The sequence below is a fragment of the Carcharodon carcharias genome, chromosome 3 (genome assembly GCF_017639515.1).
Source record: "Carcharodon carcharias isolate sCarCar2 chromosome 3, sCarCar2.pri, whole genome shotgun sequence".
In the NCBI taxonomy this organism is placed as follows: Eukaryota; Metazoa; Chordata; class Chondrichthyes; order Lamniformes; family Lamnidae; genus Carcharodon; species Carcharodon carcharias.
This window is the reverse complement of record NC_054469.1, coordinates 57,775,563-57,795,789: the sequence shown is the minus strand read 5'-3', so window position 1 is coordinate 57,795,789 and position 20,227 is coordinate 57,775,563. Positions and strand designations below refer to the sequence as shown.

At 44.0% G+C, this 20,227-nt stretch overlaps 1 protein-coding gene across 1 annotated transcript in view; it reads right to left on the bottom strand.

Annotated features, from left to right (window-relative positions):
- Positions 1-3,645, bottom strand: part of enkur (enkurin, TRPC channel interacting protein) — a 32,401-nt gene extending 28,756 nt beyond the window's left edge. The window contains exon 1 of the mRNA XM_041183941.1: positions 3,569-3,645. Within this exon, the coding sequence (XP_041039875.1) occupies positions 3,569-3,645 (77 nt within the window). The remainder of the gene's footprint in view (positions 1-3,568) is intronic.
- Between the last annotated feature and the right edge of the window lie 16,582 nt (positions 3,646-20,227).

Here is a 20,227-nt window from a genome sequence, read left to right as displayed (position 1 = left end):
CACCATCCAAGACAAAGCATCCCACATGATTGTTTATGGATGAGGTGCCAATCACTCTCTCCACCACCGGCGAACAAAGGCAGCAATGTGCACCATTTGCAAGATGCACCGTAGAAACTCACCAAGGCTCCTTAGGCAGCAACTCCCAAACCCACGAATGTTATCATCTAGAAGGACAAGGGCAGCAGATACATGGGAACACCACCACCTGCAAGTTCCTCTCCAAGCCACTCACCATCCTGACTTGGAAATATAACGCCATTCCTTTAACGTCGTTGTGCCAAAATCCTGGAACTCCCTCTCTAACAGCACTGTGGGTCTGTGGGTATATCTACACCATAGGGACTGTAGATGTTCAAGAAGGCAGCTCACCACCAGCTTCTCAAGGGCAATTATAGATGGGCAATAAATGCTGGCTTAGCCAGTTACACCCAGATCCCATTTATAAATTTTTAAAAAACTTGAAATTTTGTCATGCAATCCCTTTAAGTCGGTCATGTGGAATTTAAATACCTTATTAAAAGCATCTATAGAGATTATTAGAACTGATGATTGCACAGTATTCTATCCAGCTTCATTCTCAACTTCTCAGACAATGAAGTTTACGTATAGCATGACCTGGGCAATGTGCAGACTTGGGCTAGTAAGTGGCAAGTGTTACGATCCCCATATAGGCTGATAATTTTTAAAAAGAGATGAATTTTCCTGCAACCAACAGATGGAACCGAAGGTCAAGAGCCTACGTTTTAAGACTTTTACTGTATGCCTCTGTCAAATCTCTCTGCTGAGCGATAGAAGTAGCCAGGTTTATTCCCCACCGAATACAGCAAATTAAATATGAAATCTTGTTTGCTTAAACTCTGGAAAATTCCACTGCACCCGTTTTATAGCTTCTGGGATCTCTCTCACTCAAGTCCCCAATTTGTTATGATCCCTTAGAGACTAATAACTTTTACAAAGAGCTGAATTTACCAGCGACAGACAGATAGAGCCAAAGGACCAAGGTTCCACATTTTACGACTTTTACTTTAGCAGCAAACTAAAATAAGCATATATCAAAATTTGCTAAACAGGTAACTAATACATCAAACTAAAGGAAAGGTATTTTCACATTAACTAACGCAACCAAAATATGTCTTTCAAAACACTTCCACTGTGCCCCTCATGTAGAATTATAGGAACAGCCCCAACGTCACTCCCAGCTCTACAGTGGAGGTTCACTTCTTCCCGCCATGCCAGGTCAAAACTTCCAGTGTCCTCTGACAATTCTTCCACTCAGTCTGAGTTTTCCTGGATATGATTACCACCAGCAAGCACACCTTAGCAACTCAGTTTCTTAAATCTTTAAGAGCCTTGTCTGGTTTATTCCCTTTCTTTTGAACAGAAACCAAACTCTTACAAGCATTCCACCCTGCTTTTCCACAGCAGTAGCTGTTTTGTTTCTCTGTGACTCAAACAGCTGCTGTCCTTTTTTTGTGAGATGCTGTGAAAAAGCGTTAAAGCAGCCATCCCACCTCAGCGAGTTCCTGTTTGCGTTTTTCTCCCCATGACAACTGGATCATATAGGCATGTCTCCAAGCTGAGGTGTTTATCCAAATTCTGTTTTATTTTTACTTAAAGGTATATTTTCAAACATAGCCATCATGTAAAGTTCAGCGTTCATGACACAATAACATTCATCCCCTACAAATGCCAGACAATAATCACCTTCAAAAACAAAGGGCATAACTACTTCTCATAGATTTATAATAGCATGACCATAAGCAAATCCAGAACCATCAGTATTATGATGGTTGTTACTGATTAAAAAACTCAACTGGCCAGCCACATATACCATGGCTAATAGAAGTCCCAGGCTGGGTATCCTATGCTGAGTGACTCACCTCCTGACCCTCAAATACCTGTTCACTACCTACTTCACAACTTTCCATCCAGGACAAAACAGTCCACTTGATTGGCAGCCCATTGATCATGTTAAACGTTCATTCCCACCATCCTGGTGCACTCTCTATGGAATGCAATTCAGCAACCCACCAAGATATATTCGACACCAACTCGCAAACCTGCATCTTCTACCACCTGGAAGGCTAAGGGTAGTAGGCACGGGGAACACCATCACCTCCTAGTCACCCACCATCTGATTTGAGAATGTGTGTCATCATTCATTCATTGGTGTTGGGTCAAAATCTAGAACACCCTCACCAACGGCACAGTCAGGCTACCTTCACCACATGGACTGTAGCAGTTCAAGAAGGAGGCTGTCACCATGTTGACAAAGGCAACTTGCGATGGCCAGCAGGGTCCATATCCCCGATTACAATTTTAAAACTTCTTCCTTCTCCGCACGCCTCCAAGCTCTCCTCTCCTTCACCTCCCTCTTTCCTACCTTCTCTCCTCTCCATTCCACTCAATATCTCCCATAGCCTGCTCCTCATCACTCTCCTTTCCATTTATTCTTTCTCACCTTTTCCACTGTCCTCCTTCTCCTCCCTCTGTCCGCCTTGCCCACTTTCTCCCTCCCTGTTCCCCCTTCCCCCTCCTTCCTCTGCTCCCCTTTCAATTCCTGAGTCCCTTCCTCCCCCTCCATTCCTCTGTCCCCTTACCCCACCGTCCTGCCTTTCTATTTTTTTTATTTGTTCATGGAATATGGTCATGTGTAGGCCAGACCAGATAAGGATGGCAGATTTCCTTCCCAAATGAACGTTAATGAACCAGATGGGTTTTTATAACAATTGACAATGGTTTCATGGTCATCATCTGACTTTTAATTCCAGATTTTTATTGAATTCAAATTCCACCATCTGCCGTAATGGAATTTGAACCCGGGTGCCCAGTGCATGTGCCCAGTGCAATACCCTGGGTCTCTGGATTACTAGTCCAGTGACAATGCCACTATACCACCGCCTCCCCTTTCACTCCTTCTGTCCTGCTTCCCCCTCCCTTTCTGTCCCACTGTCCTGCGCTCCCCCCCACCCATTCCATCTCTCTATCCTGGGTCACTCTCCCTTTCTGTCCCTCTGTCCCACCCTCTTTCCATCTCCCTTTCAGTTCCCCTGCCCCGTTTGTCCCACGTACACCCAACCTTTCCATCCCGTCCCCTTCCCTTTCTGTCCCACATCCCCTTCCCTTTCACCCATCCCTTCCCCTCCCCTCTATTCCACCCCCACTCCCCCTCCGTCCACCTCTCCATTCCATCCGTTCTCCCCCCATCCATCCCGTTCCCCTCCCCCATTCCCTCCTTTTGTACCCTCCCCTCCCCTCAGTGCCCCTCCCCCACCCCCACCTCTGACCTCCTTCCCCTTCCCTCCACCACACCTTTCCCACCATGCCCTTTTCCCTCCATACTCACTCCCTTTTCCTCTGCCCTACCTTTACCTCTATCCCCCTCCAACCACCCCTTTTCCTCTGTGCCCCCTTTCCCTCCGCCCGCTTTTCCCTTCCTCTGTCCACCTTCCCCCTCCCTTCGTCGCCTCCATCTCCTCTCACTCTTCATTCCCTTCTCAGTTTCTCCCCCCGCAATGTCCGGTGGGGAGCCATTCCCTGTGACTCGCGCCAGCCGGACTCTCACGTGAGCGGGTGGCGAGGCGGCGGCTCCGACCGAGGGAGCAGGTTGTAGATACACTCGCTCGGAGTCTCCTCGTCCATCGTGGCTCAGGCAAAATGTTTCAAGGCGGTGAAACTACCGAGCGAGGGGACCGCGTTACCATGGAGACCGTTACCAACAACAAAGCTGGGTCCCAGGAGACGTCACTTCCGCTCTGTTATCCCGGCCTGTGATTGGTTAAAACATTAAATCATCATTACACATCCCCACCGTCCTGTTCCCGTTTGAAATTGAGGGTCTGCGCGAGACAGTAACAGAAAGAGAGAGAATACAGAGAGAGTTAGAGAGAAAACAGCGATGGAAAGAGAAAACAGACAGAGAAAATAGAGATAGAGAGAGAAAACAAAGAGAGAGAGAAAACAGAGAGATAGAGAGAGAGAAAATCGAGAGATCGAGAGGGAGAAAACCGAGATAGAGGGAGGGAGAATAGAGAGAGAAAGCAGAGAGATAACGAGAGAGAAACAGAGGGATAGACAGAGAAAACAGAGCTAGAGAGAAAACAGTAGAGAGAGAAAACCGAGAGATGGAGAGAGAAAAAAAAATAGAGCGAGAGAAAGCAAAGGGATAGCGAGAGAGAAACAGGGATAGAGAGAAAATAGAGATGGAATAAAGAGAGAAAATAGAAAGATAGAGAATATAGAGATAAAATAGAGATGAAATAAAGAGAGAAAATAGAAATGAAATAAAGAGAAAATAGAGATGAAATAAAGAGAAAACAGAGATAGAGAAAGAAAATAGAGAGAGAAAATAAATGAAATAAAGAGAAAATTGAGAGCAAGAAGTAGAGAACATAGAAAATAAAAGGAAATAGAGAGAGACAAGATAGAGAGGGATATAGAGAAATAGAAAGAGAAAATAGAGAAAGCGAGAAAAAAATGGAGAGGGAGTGACAGAAATGGCGAAAGAGAAAATAAAGTCAGAGAAAATATAGACAAATATGGAAAAAGAAAATAGTGAGAAAATAGAGATAGAGACAGCAAGGCAAATAAAGAACAAAATTGTAAGAAATAGATAAATATATTTGTGGAAAGAGAGGGAGTGATAGAGAGAAAATAGAGATATGGAAATATAGAGCAAAATAATGACATAGATAAAGAGTAATGGATATATATATGAGAGAGAGAAATGGGGAAAGATAGAGAAACAGAGATGTACAGAAAGACAAAGCTAGAGAGAGAGAAAGAAAGGGACAGATATAGAGAAATTGGTGGAGAGAAAAGGGGAGAAATAGAGATATATAGTGATTGAAATAGGGTAAGAGAATAGCAGAAGGTAAAAGAGAGAAGTAGAGAGTTAGAGAATAATAGAGTTGGAGAGTAATAGACAGAGTAAAAGAAATAAAGAGTAGTGGAGAGTAATACATATATAGAAATATTGAGATAAAGATTAAACATAAAACCATAAAAATAGAAGCAGGGAATAGACCAAAGTGAATAATTACACATATCCTCATGTCATACTCCATCTGTACTTGTATTGCCTACTCATTTAACCTGTCTATATCTCTTTGCAGCCTCTTTGTGTCCTCCTCATAGCTTGCATTCCCATCTTTGTATCACAACCAAACTTGAACATTATTCTGTCTGTTTGTCTAAGTCAGTAATTAGATTATAAATAGTTGAGGCCTCAGCACAGATCCTTGTGGTACTCCATTAATTACAGCCTGCCAACTTGAAAATGCCCCATTTATTCTGGTCCTTTGCCTCAAAAAACTCTAACAATTTTGTCAAACATGATTTCCCTTTTATAAAACCATGCTGACTTTGTCTGATCATACTATGATGTTCTAAGTACATTGTTAAGATCTCTTTAATAATATATTCCAGCACTTTCCCAACAACTGATATCAAGCTAACTGGCCTGTAGTTCCTTGTTTTCTCTTTCCTTCCTTTCTTGAATAGCAGTGTTACATTTGTTAACTTCAAATCCTTTGGGATGAGATAGAGATTAGGAGAATTGGAAAGTCATAGTGCTGGAGGGCAATAAAGTTAAAGTAACAAAGAGCTTATAGACTGTAAAATGCAACACCATTGTGCCCCTTCTTTTGGCACTACAACTGCCATTTTGCCTGCAGCTAATATGTTCCAGCTAATACCATCTCTTAAAGACATGCAACTGAACATATGTCCAGCAGCTGGAAGGACCCGCTCCAACCCACCAGGGCTATTTAAAGGGATCATCAACTACTTGCAACTTAGTTGCTGATTGATTTCTATAGGCTGTTAATGCAATTGAACAGCTGTTTGGTGGTTTCTAAAGTTCTAGAAAGTTGCGAACATACGAATTAGGAGCAGGAGTAGGCCACTCGGTCCCTCAAGTCTGCTCCACCATTCAATAAGATCATGGCTGATCTGAATGTAACCTCAACCGCACATTCCTGCCTACCCCTGATAACCTTTCACCCCCTTGTTAATCAAGAATCTATCTAGCTCTGTCTTAAAAATACTCAAAGACTCTGATTCCACCGCCTTTTGAGAAAGACAGTTCCAAAGACTCACAACCCTCCGAGAGAAAAAAAATTCTGCTCATCTCTGTCTTAAATGAGCGACTCCTTATTTTTAAACAGTGACACCTAATTTTAGATTCTTCCACAAGAGGAAACATCCTTCCCACATCCACCCTGAAAACACCCCTCAAGATCTTAAAAGCTTCAATTAAGTTGCCTCTTACTCTTTTAAGTTCCAGTGGATATAAGCCTAACCTGTCCAACCTTTTCTCATAAGACAACTCGCCCATTCCTGGTATTAGTCTAGTAAACCTTCTCTGAACAGCCTCTAATGCATTTATATCTTTCTTTAAATAAGGATACCAGTTCTGTACACAATTCTCCAGATGTGGTCTCACCTGTGCCCTGCACAACTGAAGCATAACCTCCCTACTTTTGTAACCAATTCCCTTCACAATAGGCTGGAGGACTGTGAAACATTAGAGGAAATTAACAGAGAGAGAGAGGAGGTACTAGCGAGTTTAGTGGCCTTAAATGTGGATAAATCCGCAAGAGATGTATCCCAGGCTGTTGAGGGAAGCAAGGGAAGAGATATCAGGGGCCCTGGCAATAGGTTTCAAATCCTCTCTGGCCACAGGTGAGGTGCCAGAGGACTGGAGGACTGCTAACCTTGTCCCATTATTAAAAAATGGAGGAAAGGATAGACCAGGAAATTACAGGCCAGTCAGTCCAACCTTGGTGGTGGGGAAGTTACTAGAAAGAATTCTGAGGGACAGCATATATCTGCATTTGGAGAGATAAGGATTAATCAGAGATAGTCAGCATGGATTTGTTAAGAGAAGGTTGTGTTTGACAAATTTGATTGAATATTTTGAGGAGGTAACCAGGAGTGTTGATGAGGGTAATGCATTTGATGTGGTTCACATGGATTTTAGCAAAGCTTTTGATAAGGTCCCTCATGGCAGACTAGTCAAGAAAGTAAGAGCCCATGGGATCCAAGGCAAAGTGGCACACTGGATCCAAAATTGGCTGAGAGGCAGGAAGCAGAGGGTAATGGTAGAGGGATATTTCTGTGACTGGAATTCTATTTCCAGTGGGGTTCTGCAGGGCTTGGTGGTGGGGTCCTTGCTGTTTGTGATGTACATAAATGATTTGGACTTAAATGTATGGGGTATGATCAAGAAGTTTGTGGATGACACAAAAATTGGTAGGGTGGTATACAGTGAGTAGGATAGCTGTAAACTGCAGGAGGATATCACTGGACTGATCAGGCAGGCAGAGCAGTGGCAAATGGAATCCAACCTAGAAAAGTGTGATGTAATGCAGTTGGGGAGGGCTAACAAGGCAAGGGATTACACTATGAATGGTAAAACCCTGGAAAGTACTGAAGATCAAAGGGACCTTTGTGTGCATATCCACAGATCCCTGAAGGTAGCAGGGCAAGTAGATAAGGTAGCTAAGAAGGCATATGAGATACTTGCCTTTATTAGCTGAGGCATAGAATACAAGAGCAGGGAGGTTATGCTGGAACTGTATAAAATGCTGGTTAGGCCACAACTGGAATACTGTGTGCAGTTCTGGTCACCACATTATAGGGAGGATGTGATTGCACTGGAGAGGGTGCAGAGGAGATTTACTAGGATACTGCCTGGGCTGGAGGGTCTGAGCCATGAGGAAAGATTGGAAAGGCTGGGGTTGTTTTCCTTGGAGCAGCGAAGGTTGAGAGGGGACCTGATAGAGGTGTATAAGTTTATGAGGGGTGTAGATAGGGTGGATAGGAAGGCACTTTTTCCATTAGTTGAGGGACAATAACCAGGGGGTAGAGATTTAAGGTAAGAAAGAGGTAGAAGGCTAAGAGGGGAGTTGAGGAGAAACTTTTTCACCCGGAGGCTGGTGGGAGTCTGGAACTCAGTGCCTGAAAGGGTGGTTGAGTCAGAAACTCTCATAACATTTAAGAAGCACTTAGGTATTCGTGCATTGCCATAGTCTCCAGGGCTATGGGCCAAGCACTGGAAAATGGGACTAGTGTAGTCAGATCTTTGTTGACCAGTGTGGACACGATGAGCTGAGGGCCCCCTTCTGTGCTGTAAGCATCAATGAGCCTATGAGCCTATGAGCTTTCTAAGTGCCCTGCTATAGCATCTTTAATAATAGCTTCTAACATTTTCCCTATGACGGATGTTAGTCTAACTGACCTATAGTTTTCTGCTTTCTGTCTCCTCCCTACCTTTTGAATAAAGGAGTTATTTTCACTATTTTCAAATCTAATGGAACCTTCCTCGAATCTAGGGAATTTTGGAAAATTAAAACCAGTGCATCAACTAGCTCACTAGTCACTTTTCTCGAGACCTTAGGGTGATGTCCGTCCGGACCTGGGGATTTGTCAGCCCAGCAATTTGCTCAATGCCACTTCCCTGGTGATTGTAATTTTCCTGAGTTCCTCTCTCCTCTCCATTTCCTGATTTACAGCTAATTCTGGATGTTACTTGTGTCCTCTATAGTGAAGACTGAAGCAAAATACCTGTTTCATTCATCCACCATCTCCCAACTTTCCATTATCAATTCCCCAGACGCACTCTCTATAGGACCAACACTTACTTTGTTAACTCCTTTATTTAAATATCTTTAGAAACTCTTATTATCCGTCTTTATATTATTAGCTAGCTTTCTCTCATACTCTAATTTTTCCCTCCTTATTAATCTTTGTGTCATTCTTTGCTGTTCTTTATATTCTTTCCAAACTTCTGACCTGCCACCTATCTTTGCATAATTATATGCTTTTTCTTTAAGTTTGATACTGTTGTTAATTTTTTTAGCTAACCACGGATGGTGGGCCCTCCCCTTGGAATTTTTCTTTCTCATTGGAATGTATATATTCTGTGTATTCTGAAATATCTCTTTAAATGTCTGCCACTGAACTTCTGTTGACATCCCTTCACCTCATTTGCCAGTATATTTTAGCTAGCTCTGCTTTCATGTCCTCATAATTGTTCTTATTTAAGTTAAAAAGGCTAGTCTTGGATGCACTCATTTCTCCCTCAAAATGAACGTAAAGTTCAATAATATTATGATTGCTGCTACCTAGGGATTCTTTCACTAGGAGGTTATCAATTACTCCTTTCTCATTGCTCAATACTAGGTCTAGTATACCCTGCTCTCTGGTTGGCTCCAGAACGTGCTGTTCTAAGAAACTATCCCAAAAACATTCTATGAACTTCTCATCTATGGTACCTTGCCCATTGGATTCTTCCAGTCTATATGTAGATTAAAATCCCCCATAATTATTGGTCTACCTTTCTGGCAAGGTCCCATTATCTCTTCTTTTATACTCTGTCCTACTGTTACAATTAGGGGGCCTGTACACCACTCCCATAAGTGACTTCTTGCCTTTATCATTCCTCATCTCAACCCAAACTGCTTCAACATCCTAGCTTCCTGAACTTAGGTCATACCTCTCCAATATGCTAATACCATTATTAATTAACAGAGCCAGCCCTCCACCTTTTCCTAACTTCCTGTCCTTCCTAAATGTCAATAAAGTTGTTAGAGTCTACAGGGTGTGGTGTGACTTGTGCTGACTTCAAGGATTCAACACAAACCACTTGCTCCCAAACATGGGTGCAATATCACGCAATCCCTTGGAATACAGATTGAAGGGTTAACAGACTGAGGCCAGGCAAAGCAAGACAAAATACTCACAGAGCGAGGAGGAGGATTGGGAAAAGGGCTCTCAGCAAGAGGCCATATCCACCCAGGGTGTTCAGGCAGCAATTCTTCCACATGACTCTCAACGAGGAACAGTGTATAGGACTGCACTTCAGTAAAGATGTCCTCATTGAAATCTACCACCTGCTGCAGCCACAACTACAAAATCAGAGCAGGACAAGTGCACCATTGCCAGGGTTTGTGAAGGTGATAGTGACCATGAGTTTTTATATCTTTGGCTTCTTCCAGGCTGGAGTGGGTGATAATTGCAACATCTCCCAATTTGCGATCCACTGTTACAGGGAGAAGCAGGGGGAGTGATCAAGAAGCTTTGTGAGGCTTCCTCATGGTGCAATGTTATCATTGACTGCACACGTGCTAGATTACGGACACTGCATGTCAACCCTGACCCCATGTACCGCAACCAAAAAGGATTTCACTCCCTTAACGACTAGCTAGTGTGTGAGCTTATTCAGCCAATTATGTAGCTCAATGTCCAGTTCTGTCCTCATTTTGCAGCAGTTTGCTGTGCCATCTGCATTTGAGCCACCATGCCAAACCAGAGGGTGACTGATGGGCTACATGGCTCGTGACTCTGGTGCGCAAACCATGTATACAATGAAAGCCATGTTGCCACACAAAATGTGATCGAACAGACCATTGCGGTGCCGAAACATGGCTTCCACAACCTGGATCTCTCCGAAAGAGCCCTTCAGTAATTGGCCAAGCACATGTCAAAATTTGTGGTGGTCTGCTGCAAGATGCATAACCTCACCATCATGCGGACACAGACCTTGTCACCAGCTCTTGTCAACCAATTGAAGAGGAGCTGGAAGAAGAAGAGAAGAAGGAAGAGGAAGGGAGGAGGCACCCAAAAAGGCCTTTTCTGGCCAGGCTGCCTGTGATTGACTCAACCAACGGTGATACCAGTTTTGCGAAATGCAATCCCGATTTTTCATTCACCAACAGTCCCTCAGTTTGACTTCTCATTATTACTGCTACAATGTCAGCCTGGTTACAATATAAAAATAAAGCCAACACTAAAGAAACAGCCCAAATAATTTTATAAGTCAAACCCATGTTACAGTGCTTTTAAACATCAACTAATCACCCTTATGCATTCCCTTAGTCTCTGTCAATCTTCTGTGCACCGCAATTTCAGTGCTGTGGCATGGCTAGTAGGAGGTTATTCATTTGCAATGGGAGAGACTGCAGATGGCCTTGCAGGATGACTTTTAGCAGCCCTGGCCCTAGAAGACCGGCTTTGAACCGCATCATCTCAGTAAGTGCAGCAGCAGCCTGGGCTGAAAGGCTGACGGGAAACACCAAGGGCACGGCAGAAATTTTTAAAAAATCATTTACAGGATGTGGACATCACTGGATAGTCCAGCATTTATTGCCCATCCCTAATTGCCCTTGAGAAGGTAGTGGTGAGCTGCCTTCTTGAACCGCTGCAGTCCATGTGACGTAATGCTGTTAGGGGGCAAGTTCCAGGATTTTGACCCAGCCACAGTGAAGGAACAGTGATATATTTCCAAGTCAGGATGGTGAGTGGCTTGGGGCAGAACTTCCAGGTGGTGGTGTTCCCATCTATCTGCTGACTTGTCCCTCTAGATGGTAATGGTCGTGGGTTTGGGAGGTACTGTCTAAGGAGCCTTGGTGAATTTCTGCAGTGCACCTTGTAGATGTTACACACTGCTGCTACTGTGCATAGGTGGTGGAGGGAGTGAATGTGGATGTGGTACCAATCAAGCGGGCTGCTTTGTCCTGGCTGGTGTCCAGCTTCTTGATTGTTGTGGGAGCTGCACTCATCCAGGCAAGTGGAGAGTATTCCATCACATTCCTGGCTTGTGTCTAGTAGATGGTGGACAAGCTTTGGTGAGTCAGGAGGTGAGTTACTCATCCCAGGATTTCTAGCCTGCGACCTGCTCTTGTATCAACAGTATTTATATGGCCAGTCCAGTTCAGTTTCTGGCCAATGGTAACCCCAAGGATGTTGATAGTGGGGGATTCAGTGATGGCAATGCCATTGAATGTCAAAGGGCAATGGTTAGATTCTCCCTTGTTGGAGATGGTCATTGCATGGCACTTGTGTGGCACGAATGTTATTTGCCACTTGTCAACCCAAGCCTGGATGTTGTCCGGGTCTTGCTGCATTTGGGCATGGACTTCTTCAGTGTCTGAGGAGTTGCTAATGGTGCCAAACATTGTGCAATCATCAACAAACACCACCACTTCTGACCTTATGATGGAAGGAAGGTCATTGGTGAAGCAGCTGAAGATGGTTGGGCACTACCCTGAGGAACTCATGCAATGATGTCCTGGAGCTGAGATGACTGACCTCCAACAACCACAACCATCTTCCTTTGTGCTAGGTATGACTCCAACCAGCAGAGAGTTTTCCCCCTGATTCCCATTGACTCCAGTTTTGCTAGGGCTCCTTGTTGCCACACTCGGTCAAATGCTGCCTTGATGTCAAGGGCAGTCACTCTCACCTCATCTCGGGAGTTTAGCTCTTTTGTCCATGTTTGAACCAAGACTGTAATGATGTCAGGAGTTAAGTGGCCCTGGCGGAATCCAAACTGGGCATCGGTGAGCAGGTTATTGCTAAGGAAGTGCTGCTTGATAGCACTGATGATGAACGCTTCCATTACTTTACTGATAATCGAGAGTAGACTGATGGGGTGGTAATTGGCCGGGTTGGATTTGTCCTGCTTTTTGTCTATAGGACGTACCTGGGCAATTTTCCACATATCCAGGTTGATGCCAGTGTTGTAACTGTGCAGGAACAGCTTGGCTATGGGTGCAGCAAGTTTTGGAGCACAAATCTTCAGTACTATTGCCGGGACCTGTCAGGGCCCATAGCCTTTGCAGTATCCTGTGCCTTCAGCCGTTTCTTGATATCACATGGAGTGAATCAAACTTGCTGAGGACTGGCATCTGTGATCCTGGGGACCTCCGGATGAGGCCGAGATGGATCATCCACTCGGCACCTCTGGCTGAAGATGGTAGCAAATACTTCGATGCTTCAGCACTGATGTGCTGAATGGCAACAATCAGAAGACAAATACCGCTATCATGAGAGAGGACAGTATATTCCTGTTTCCTGATGCCACTGTCATTCCCCCAGGGTGGTGCCTCAGCAATCCTAGCAATCTGTTGGAGGACAGATTGTTCGACAGCTGTGACACTTTGCAAGCTCCTTTGTACACTTGTATCCATAGTCACAATGGCAGAAGTCTAAGCTGTCTGAGATTCCACTGCAGCATCTAGACCTTGAGTGGCTTCTGCTTGTGCTGCAATGGAAGGTGAAGCATCAACAATGCATCATGTTTGGTGTCTGCCAATATGCAAATGGAGTTGGCTATCCTTTCCATTCTGGAAAGGATGGGTTCCAAGCTCTGTGCAAAGGCTTGTGCCAAATTGTAGCTGGACTCCTCCACCGGCTTTCTGACAGGCCAATCAATGCACCAAGCATTTCATTGTATGTACCCATTCATCTTCTTCCATTACCGTTTATATTAAACATGCTATAGAAGCATCACTTATTACTGTCTTGTTCTACTTGGTCGAGTTGTGACCATGCAAATAATAAAAATATGATAAAAGAGTTAAGCCTGAAACCAAGTTACGTATGCAAGTGGAGTTGCGATAAGCTGATTTCAAGAGTCATAGGATACTTGATGTGAATTACTGTTGCTGCTGGTGACAAATGGCAATAAAAGAATTCAGGGAATAAGGGATGAAAGTAGAAGAGCAACTACCCCAAAAAGCCTGGAGAAGCAACTTTGAAACCATATAGCTTGGGGTTAGGCCAATTTTGAGAGAAATTAAATATATAACAGGACGTGGTGAGAGGAGACAGCACGATGGGGAGTTTGAACAAGTCACGTGATCTGTGTTCAGCGACCACCGCCTCTCTCCCTTCTCAGTGAGCAGGAGCCTGAGCTCAGTATCAGCTGCCATCATCTTCACACAGACACTCAGAAGGGGGCAAACAGAGGTCCAAGTTATGGCCAAAGACATCAGTTGCTCAGCTTGGTCCCACATTTGTGCGAAGGTGTATTTTTCTTCGAGGAAATTATTTATGGCAGATAGTGTTAGTGTAGTGTCAGTATCTGAGTGGTTGCTGCCAGTGTGAGAGTGAGTTTTTTTTTATTCATTCATGGGATAGGCATAGCTGGCTAGGCCAGCATTTATTGCCCATCCCAAATTGTTTTTGAGAAGGTGATGGTGAGCTGAATTCTTAAACCACGGCAGTCCATGTGGTGTAGTGCTGTTAGGAAGGGAGTTTTGGGATTTTGATCCAGCTACATTGAAGGAATGGTGATATAGTTCCAAGCCAGGATGGTGTGTGGCTTGGAGGGGAACTTGCAGGTGGTGGTGTTCCCAAGTATCTGCTGCTCTTGTCCTTCTAGTAGAGATCACAGGTTTGCAAGGTGATAGCAAAGGAGCCTTGATGAGTTGCTCAGTGCATCCTGTGGCTGGTATACACTGCTGACACTGTGCATTTGTGGCTGAGGGAGTGAATGTTTAAGATGGTGGATGGGGTGCCAATCAAGCATGCGGCTTTGTCCTGGATTGATCGAGCTTCTTGAGTGTTATTGAAGCTATGCTCATCCAGGCAAGTGGAGAGTATTCCATCATATTCCTGGCTTGTGCCTTGTAGATGATCAATCAGCCTTGGGGAGTCAGGAGGTGAGCTACTCTCCGCAGAATTCCTAGCCCCTGATCTGCAATTACAGCCACAACATGTACATAGAAACATAGAAACATAGAAAATAGGTGCAGGAATAGGTCATTTGGCCCTTTGAGGCTGCTCCATCATTCAATATAATCATGGCTGATCTTCTATCTCAACGCCGTACTCCAGTGCCCTCCCCATACCCATTGACGCCTTTAGAGTCCATAAACCTATTTCCTTCTTAAGTATATTCAGTGACTTGGCCTCCACAGCCTTTTGTGGTGGAGAATTGAATAGGTTCACTACCCTCTGAGTGAAGAGGTTTCTCCTCATCTCAGTCCTAAATGGTCTACCCCATATCCTGAGACTGTGACCCTTTGTTCTTGAACCCCAGCCGGAAGAAATATCATCCCTGTTTCCTGTCTGTCCATCCCTGTCAGAATTTTATATGCTTCAATGAGATCTCTCATTCTTCTTAACTCCAGTGAATAAAGGCCTAGCTGGCCCAATGTCTCCTCATACAACAATCCTGCCATTTCAGGAATCAGTCTGGTGAACCTTTGCTGGACTCCCTCTATGGCAAGTATATCCGTTCTTAGGTAAGGAGACCAAAACTGCACACAATACTCCAGGTGTGGTCTCACCAAGTTTCAGTACAGCTGCAGTAAGACATCCTTGTTCCTGTACTCAAGTCATCTTGCAATGAAGGCCAACATAGCATTTGTGTTCTTAACTGCTTGCTGCACTTGCATTTTTGCTTTCAGTGATTGGTGTACAAGGATGCCCAAGTCCCTTTGTACATCAACATTTTCCAATCTATCACCATTTAAATAATACTCTGCCATTCTGTTTTTCCCACTGAAGTGCATAGCTTCACACTTATCCATGTTATACTGCATCTGCCATGCATTTGCCCGCTCACTTAAGCTGTCAAATCACCTTGAAGCCTCTTAACACCCTCCTCATTGCTCACATTCCCATCAAGTTTCATGTCATCAGCACACTTGGAAATATTACATTTGGTTCCCTCATCCAATTCATTGATATATATTGTGAATAGCTGGGACCCAAGCACTGATCCCTGCAGTACCCCACTAGTCAAATTGTGCCACTCTGAAAAGACCCATTTATTCCTACTCTTTATTTCCCAACTGCTAACCAATTCTAAATCCATTCCAATATATTATCCCCAACCCCATGTGCTTTGATTTTACGAACTAACCTCTATTTAGGACCTTATCAAAAGCTTTCTGAAAATCCAAATACACCACATCCACTGTTCTCCCTTATGTATTCTGCTAGTTATGGCCTCAAAAAACTCCTGTAGGTTTGACAAACATGACTTCCCTTTCATAAATCCATGTTGACTTTGGCTGATCCCACTGATATTTTGTAAGTGTCCTGCTATCACATCCTTTATAATAGACTCTAGCATTTCCCCTATTACTGATGTTAGGCAAACCAGTCAGCAATTTGCTGTTTTCTCCTTCCCTCCTTTTTAAATAGTGGGGTTATATTTTCCACCCTCCAATCTGCCAGGAGGGTTCAAGAATCTACAGAATTTTGGAAGATGACAACCAATGCATCCATTATTTCCATTTCAACCTCCTTTAGTACCCTGGGATGTAGATTATCAGGCCCTGGGGATTTATTGGCTTTCAGTCCCAATAATTTCTTTAGCACTATTGTTTTAGTAATAATAATTTCCTTCAATTCTTCCTTCTCACTGGACTCTTGATTCCCTAGTATTTCTGGGAAGTTATTTGTGTCTTCTTCCATTAAAATAGAACTACAGTAGTTGTTTAATTGCTCTGCCATTTCCTTGTTCTCTTTTATAAATTCTCCCGTTTCAGATTGTAAGGGACCTACATTTGTCTTCACTAATCTTTTTCTTTTTACATACTTACAGAAACTTTTACAGTCTGCAATTTTACTCTCACACTCTATTTTTTCCCTCTTAATCAATTGCTTGGTCCTCCTTTGCTGAATTCTAAACTGCTCCCAATCCTCAGGCTTGCTACTTTTTCTAGCAACTTCATATGATTCCTTAATTATTATTATCCTTAATTTCTTTTACTAGCCATGGTTGGGCTCCTTTTCCTGTTGTGTTTTTGTGCCAGAAAGGAACGCATAACTATTGCAATGCATACATTCGTTCCTTAAATATTATCCATTGTCTATCCACCCTCATGCCTTTTAATGAAGTTCCCCAATCTATCTTAACCAATTCACACCTCATACCTTTGTAGTTTCCTTTGTTAAGATTTAGCACCCTAATTTCAGATCAGACTACTTCACTTTCCATCCTAATGACGAATTCTGTCATATTATGGTCACTGTTCCCTAAAGGACCCTGCACAACAAGATTATTAATTAAACCCTTCTCATTGCACAAAACCAAATCTAGGATAGCCTGTTCCCTAGTTGGTTTCTCGCCAGAGTGATCTAAAAAAAAACATCTTGTGCACACTCCAGGAATTCATTTGCCACAGTATTATTGTTAATTTGGTTTGCCCAGTCTATATGTAGATTAAATTCACCCATGATTATTGTAGCACCTTGTTATATACATCTCTAATTTCCTGTTTAATGCTGTCCCCTACCTTATCACTACTGTTTGGAGGCCTATTGACAACTGCCACTAATGTTTTACATCCCTTGTTGCTTCTTAGCCCCACCCAGACTGATTCTACATCTGGATTTTCTGAGCCAATATCCTGTCTCACCATCACACTGATTTCATCCCTAACTAACAATGCCATGCCACCTCCTTTTCCTTTTTGCCTGTTGGTCCTAATATTGTGTACCCTTGGATATTCAGTTCACAGCCTTGGTCACCCTGCAGCCATGTCTCTGTAATCACAATCACATCGTACCCATTTACATCTGTTTGCGTTGTTAATTCATCTACCTTATTGCAAATGCTCCATGCATTCAGATACAATGCCTTTAGACTTGTCTCTTTAATATTTTTAGACATTTTTTTGTACTATGGCCCTATTTGCTGCTCAGCTTTGTTTCCTCTGCCTTCTACTTTTGCTTTCTAATTTTCTGTCTTTCATTTCTATATTTGTTTCCGTCTCTAGTGTCTACCCGCTCAGGTTCCCATCTCCCTGCCAATCTAGTTTAAACTCTCCATCACACTACTAATGAATACCCCTGCGAGGATATTGGTCCCGGTCCTGCTGGGGTGCACCCCGTCCAGCTTGTGCAGGTCCCATCTTTTCCAGAATCGGTCTCAATACCCCAGGAATCTAAATCCTTCCCTCCTACACCAAATTTACAGCCATGCATTCATCTGGTCTATTCTCCTATTCCTGATCTCGCTAGCACGTGGCACTGGAGTAATCCTGAGATTTCTACCTTTGAGGTCTGGCCTAGCTCCTTATATTCTGCTTTCAGGACCTCTTTTTACCTATGTCATTGGTACCGATATGTCCCACAATCTCTGGCTGTTCACCCTCCTCCTTCAGAATGCCCTGCAGCCACTCAGTGACAGCCTTGACCCTGGCATCAGGTAGGCAATATACCATCACAGTGTCATGTCTGCAGCCACAGAAACGTCTATCTGTTCCCCTTACGATAGAATCCCCTATCACTATTGCTCTCCCACTCTTCCTCCCCACCCCACCCCATGCAGCTGAGCCACTCATGGTTCCATGGACTTGGCTTGTGCTGCATTCACCTGAGAAACCATCTCCCCCAGCAGTATCCAAAATGGAAAATCTGTTAGAGAGTGAGATAGACCCAGGGGAATCCTGTACTACCTGCCTGGTACTTTTACTCTGTCTGGCTGTCACCCATTCCCTTTCTGCCTGTGCACTCTTTACCTGTGATGTGACCACCTCACTATATGTGCAATCCATGAAGATCTCATCCTCGCGGATGCTCCACAGTGACTCCAGGCGCAGCTCCAGCTCCGAAACTCCAGTAGCTGCAGCTGGAGACACTTCCTGCACACATGGTTGCCCCGGACACTGGAATTGTCCCTGACTTCCCAAAGGAGGCCGAAGCTGCCCTGATATGACTTACACTTAAATTACTACTTACCAAGGCCGCTGCTCTTCTTACTGAGGAAAAGTAGAAAATGAAAGGATCACCTCCTTCCCTCTCTCACCAAACTCCAACTGAAGCACTCTAATGCAGCCCAAAGCAGCACTCCTGTGCAGACAATAGCAGCACTGTAGATGTCTTGCTTTTATGCTTTCTGAATCTAGCTTCTGAAAACCTGTTTAAGCCAGTTAAGTATCTTACTAGCTACAGATGCAAGCAGAGCCTGTTTAACCCCTGTTTAAAGCTGGACTAAAACTCACCTTCTCCCAGCCCAAAGAGCAACTTTCAGTCAGTCGCTAAATTAAAGAGAGATTAAACTTTAGACAGAAATTAACCCTTAAAAATCCTCCTCTCACTAAACTCCAACTGAAGCACTCTAATGCAGCCCAAAGCAGCACTCAGTCCAGTTCAGTTTCTGGGTAATGGTGAGCCCCAGGATATTGATAGTGGGGGTGGGATGGGGGTTGGGGGGTGGGGGGGGTGGTGTGGGGGGGGGTATGGTTCAGTGATGGTAATGCCATTGTGTGTCAAGTGGAGACAGTTGAATTCTCTTTCGTTGAAGATGGTCATTGCCTGGCACTTGTGTAATGCGAATGTTACTTGCCACTTGTTAGCCCAAGTCTGAATGCTGTCCAGGTCTTGTTGCATACGGACATGGACTGCTTCAGTATCTAAGGAGTTGTGAATGCTCCTGAACATTGTGCAATCATGAGCAAACATCCCCACATCTGACCTTATGATGGAGGGAAAGTTATTGATGAACAAGCTGAAGATATTGGGACCTAGGACACTACCCTGAGGAACTCCTCCAGCAGTGCCCTGGAATTGAGATGACTGGCCTGCAAAAACACAACTATCTTCCTTTGATCTAGGTATGATTCCAACCAGTTGAGAGCTTTTCCCTTAATTCCCATTGACTTCAGTTTCTCTAGTGCTCCTTAATGCCACACTCAGTCAAATGCTACCTCGGTGTCAATGGCAGTCACATTCACGCCACCTTTGGAATTCAGCTTGTTTTTCCGTGTTTGGACCAAGGTTGTGATGAGGTCGGATGCTGAGATGCCCTGACAGAACCTAACCTGAGGGTCAGTGAGCAGGTTAATTTAATGCTGAGTAAGTGCTGCTTGATAGCACTGTCAATGACCCCTACCATCACTTCACTGATGGTTGAGAGTAGACTGATTGTGTGTTAATTGGTTGGGTTGGATTTGTCCTGCTTTTTGTAGGCAGGGCATGCCTAGGCAATTTTTCACTTTGCTGGGTAGATGCCAGTGCCATAGCTGTACTGAAACAGCTTGGCTCGGAACATGTCTAATTCTGGAGCACATGTCTTCAGTACTATTGCTGGAATTTACCAGGGCCTTTAGCTTTTGTAGTATCCAATACCTTCAGCCATTTCTTGGTATCACGTGGTGGGGATCGAGTTGGCTGAAGACAAGCAACTGTGATTCTTGGGACCTCAGAAGTGACAGTGTTTCATTTTCATTGGCACCTTCCTTCTGTTCTACTTCCTGCAAGTCCATCACTGCCTAGCCATGTCGTAATTCTGGGCATCTGAAAGGAGAAAATCGAAGGGTGATATTGTGGTGGGATGAGAGGGGGAAAGTAACAGGCGCATGCTTTCACCATCTGCAGCTTGTATATCAGAAAAGATTGTAGGATATGGGGGAGCGGGGTGTGCAAAGCATGATTAGGTATGAAGAACCATCATCCTTAATAGTTAAATCATAAAAAA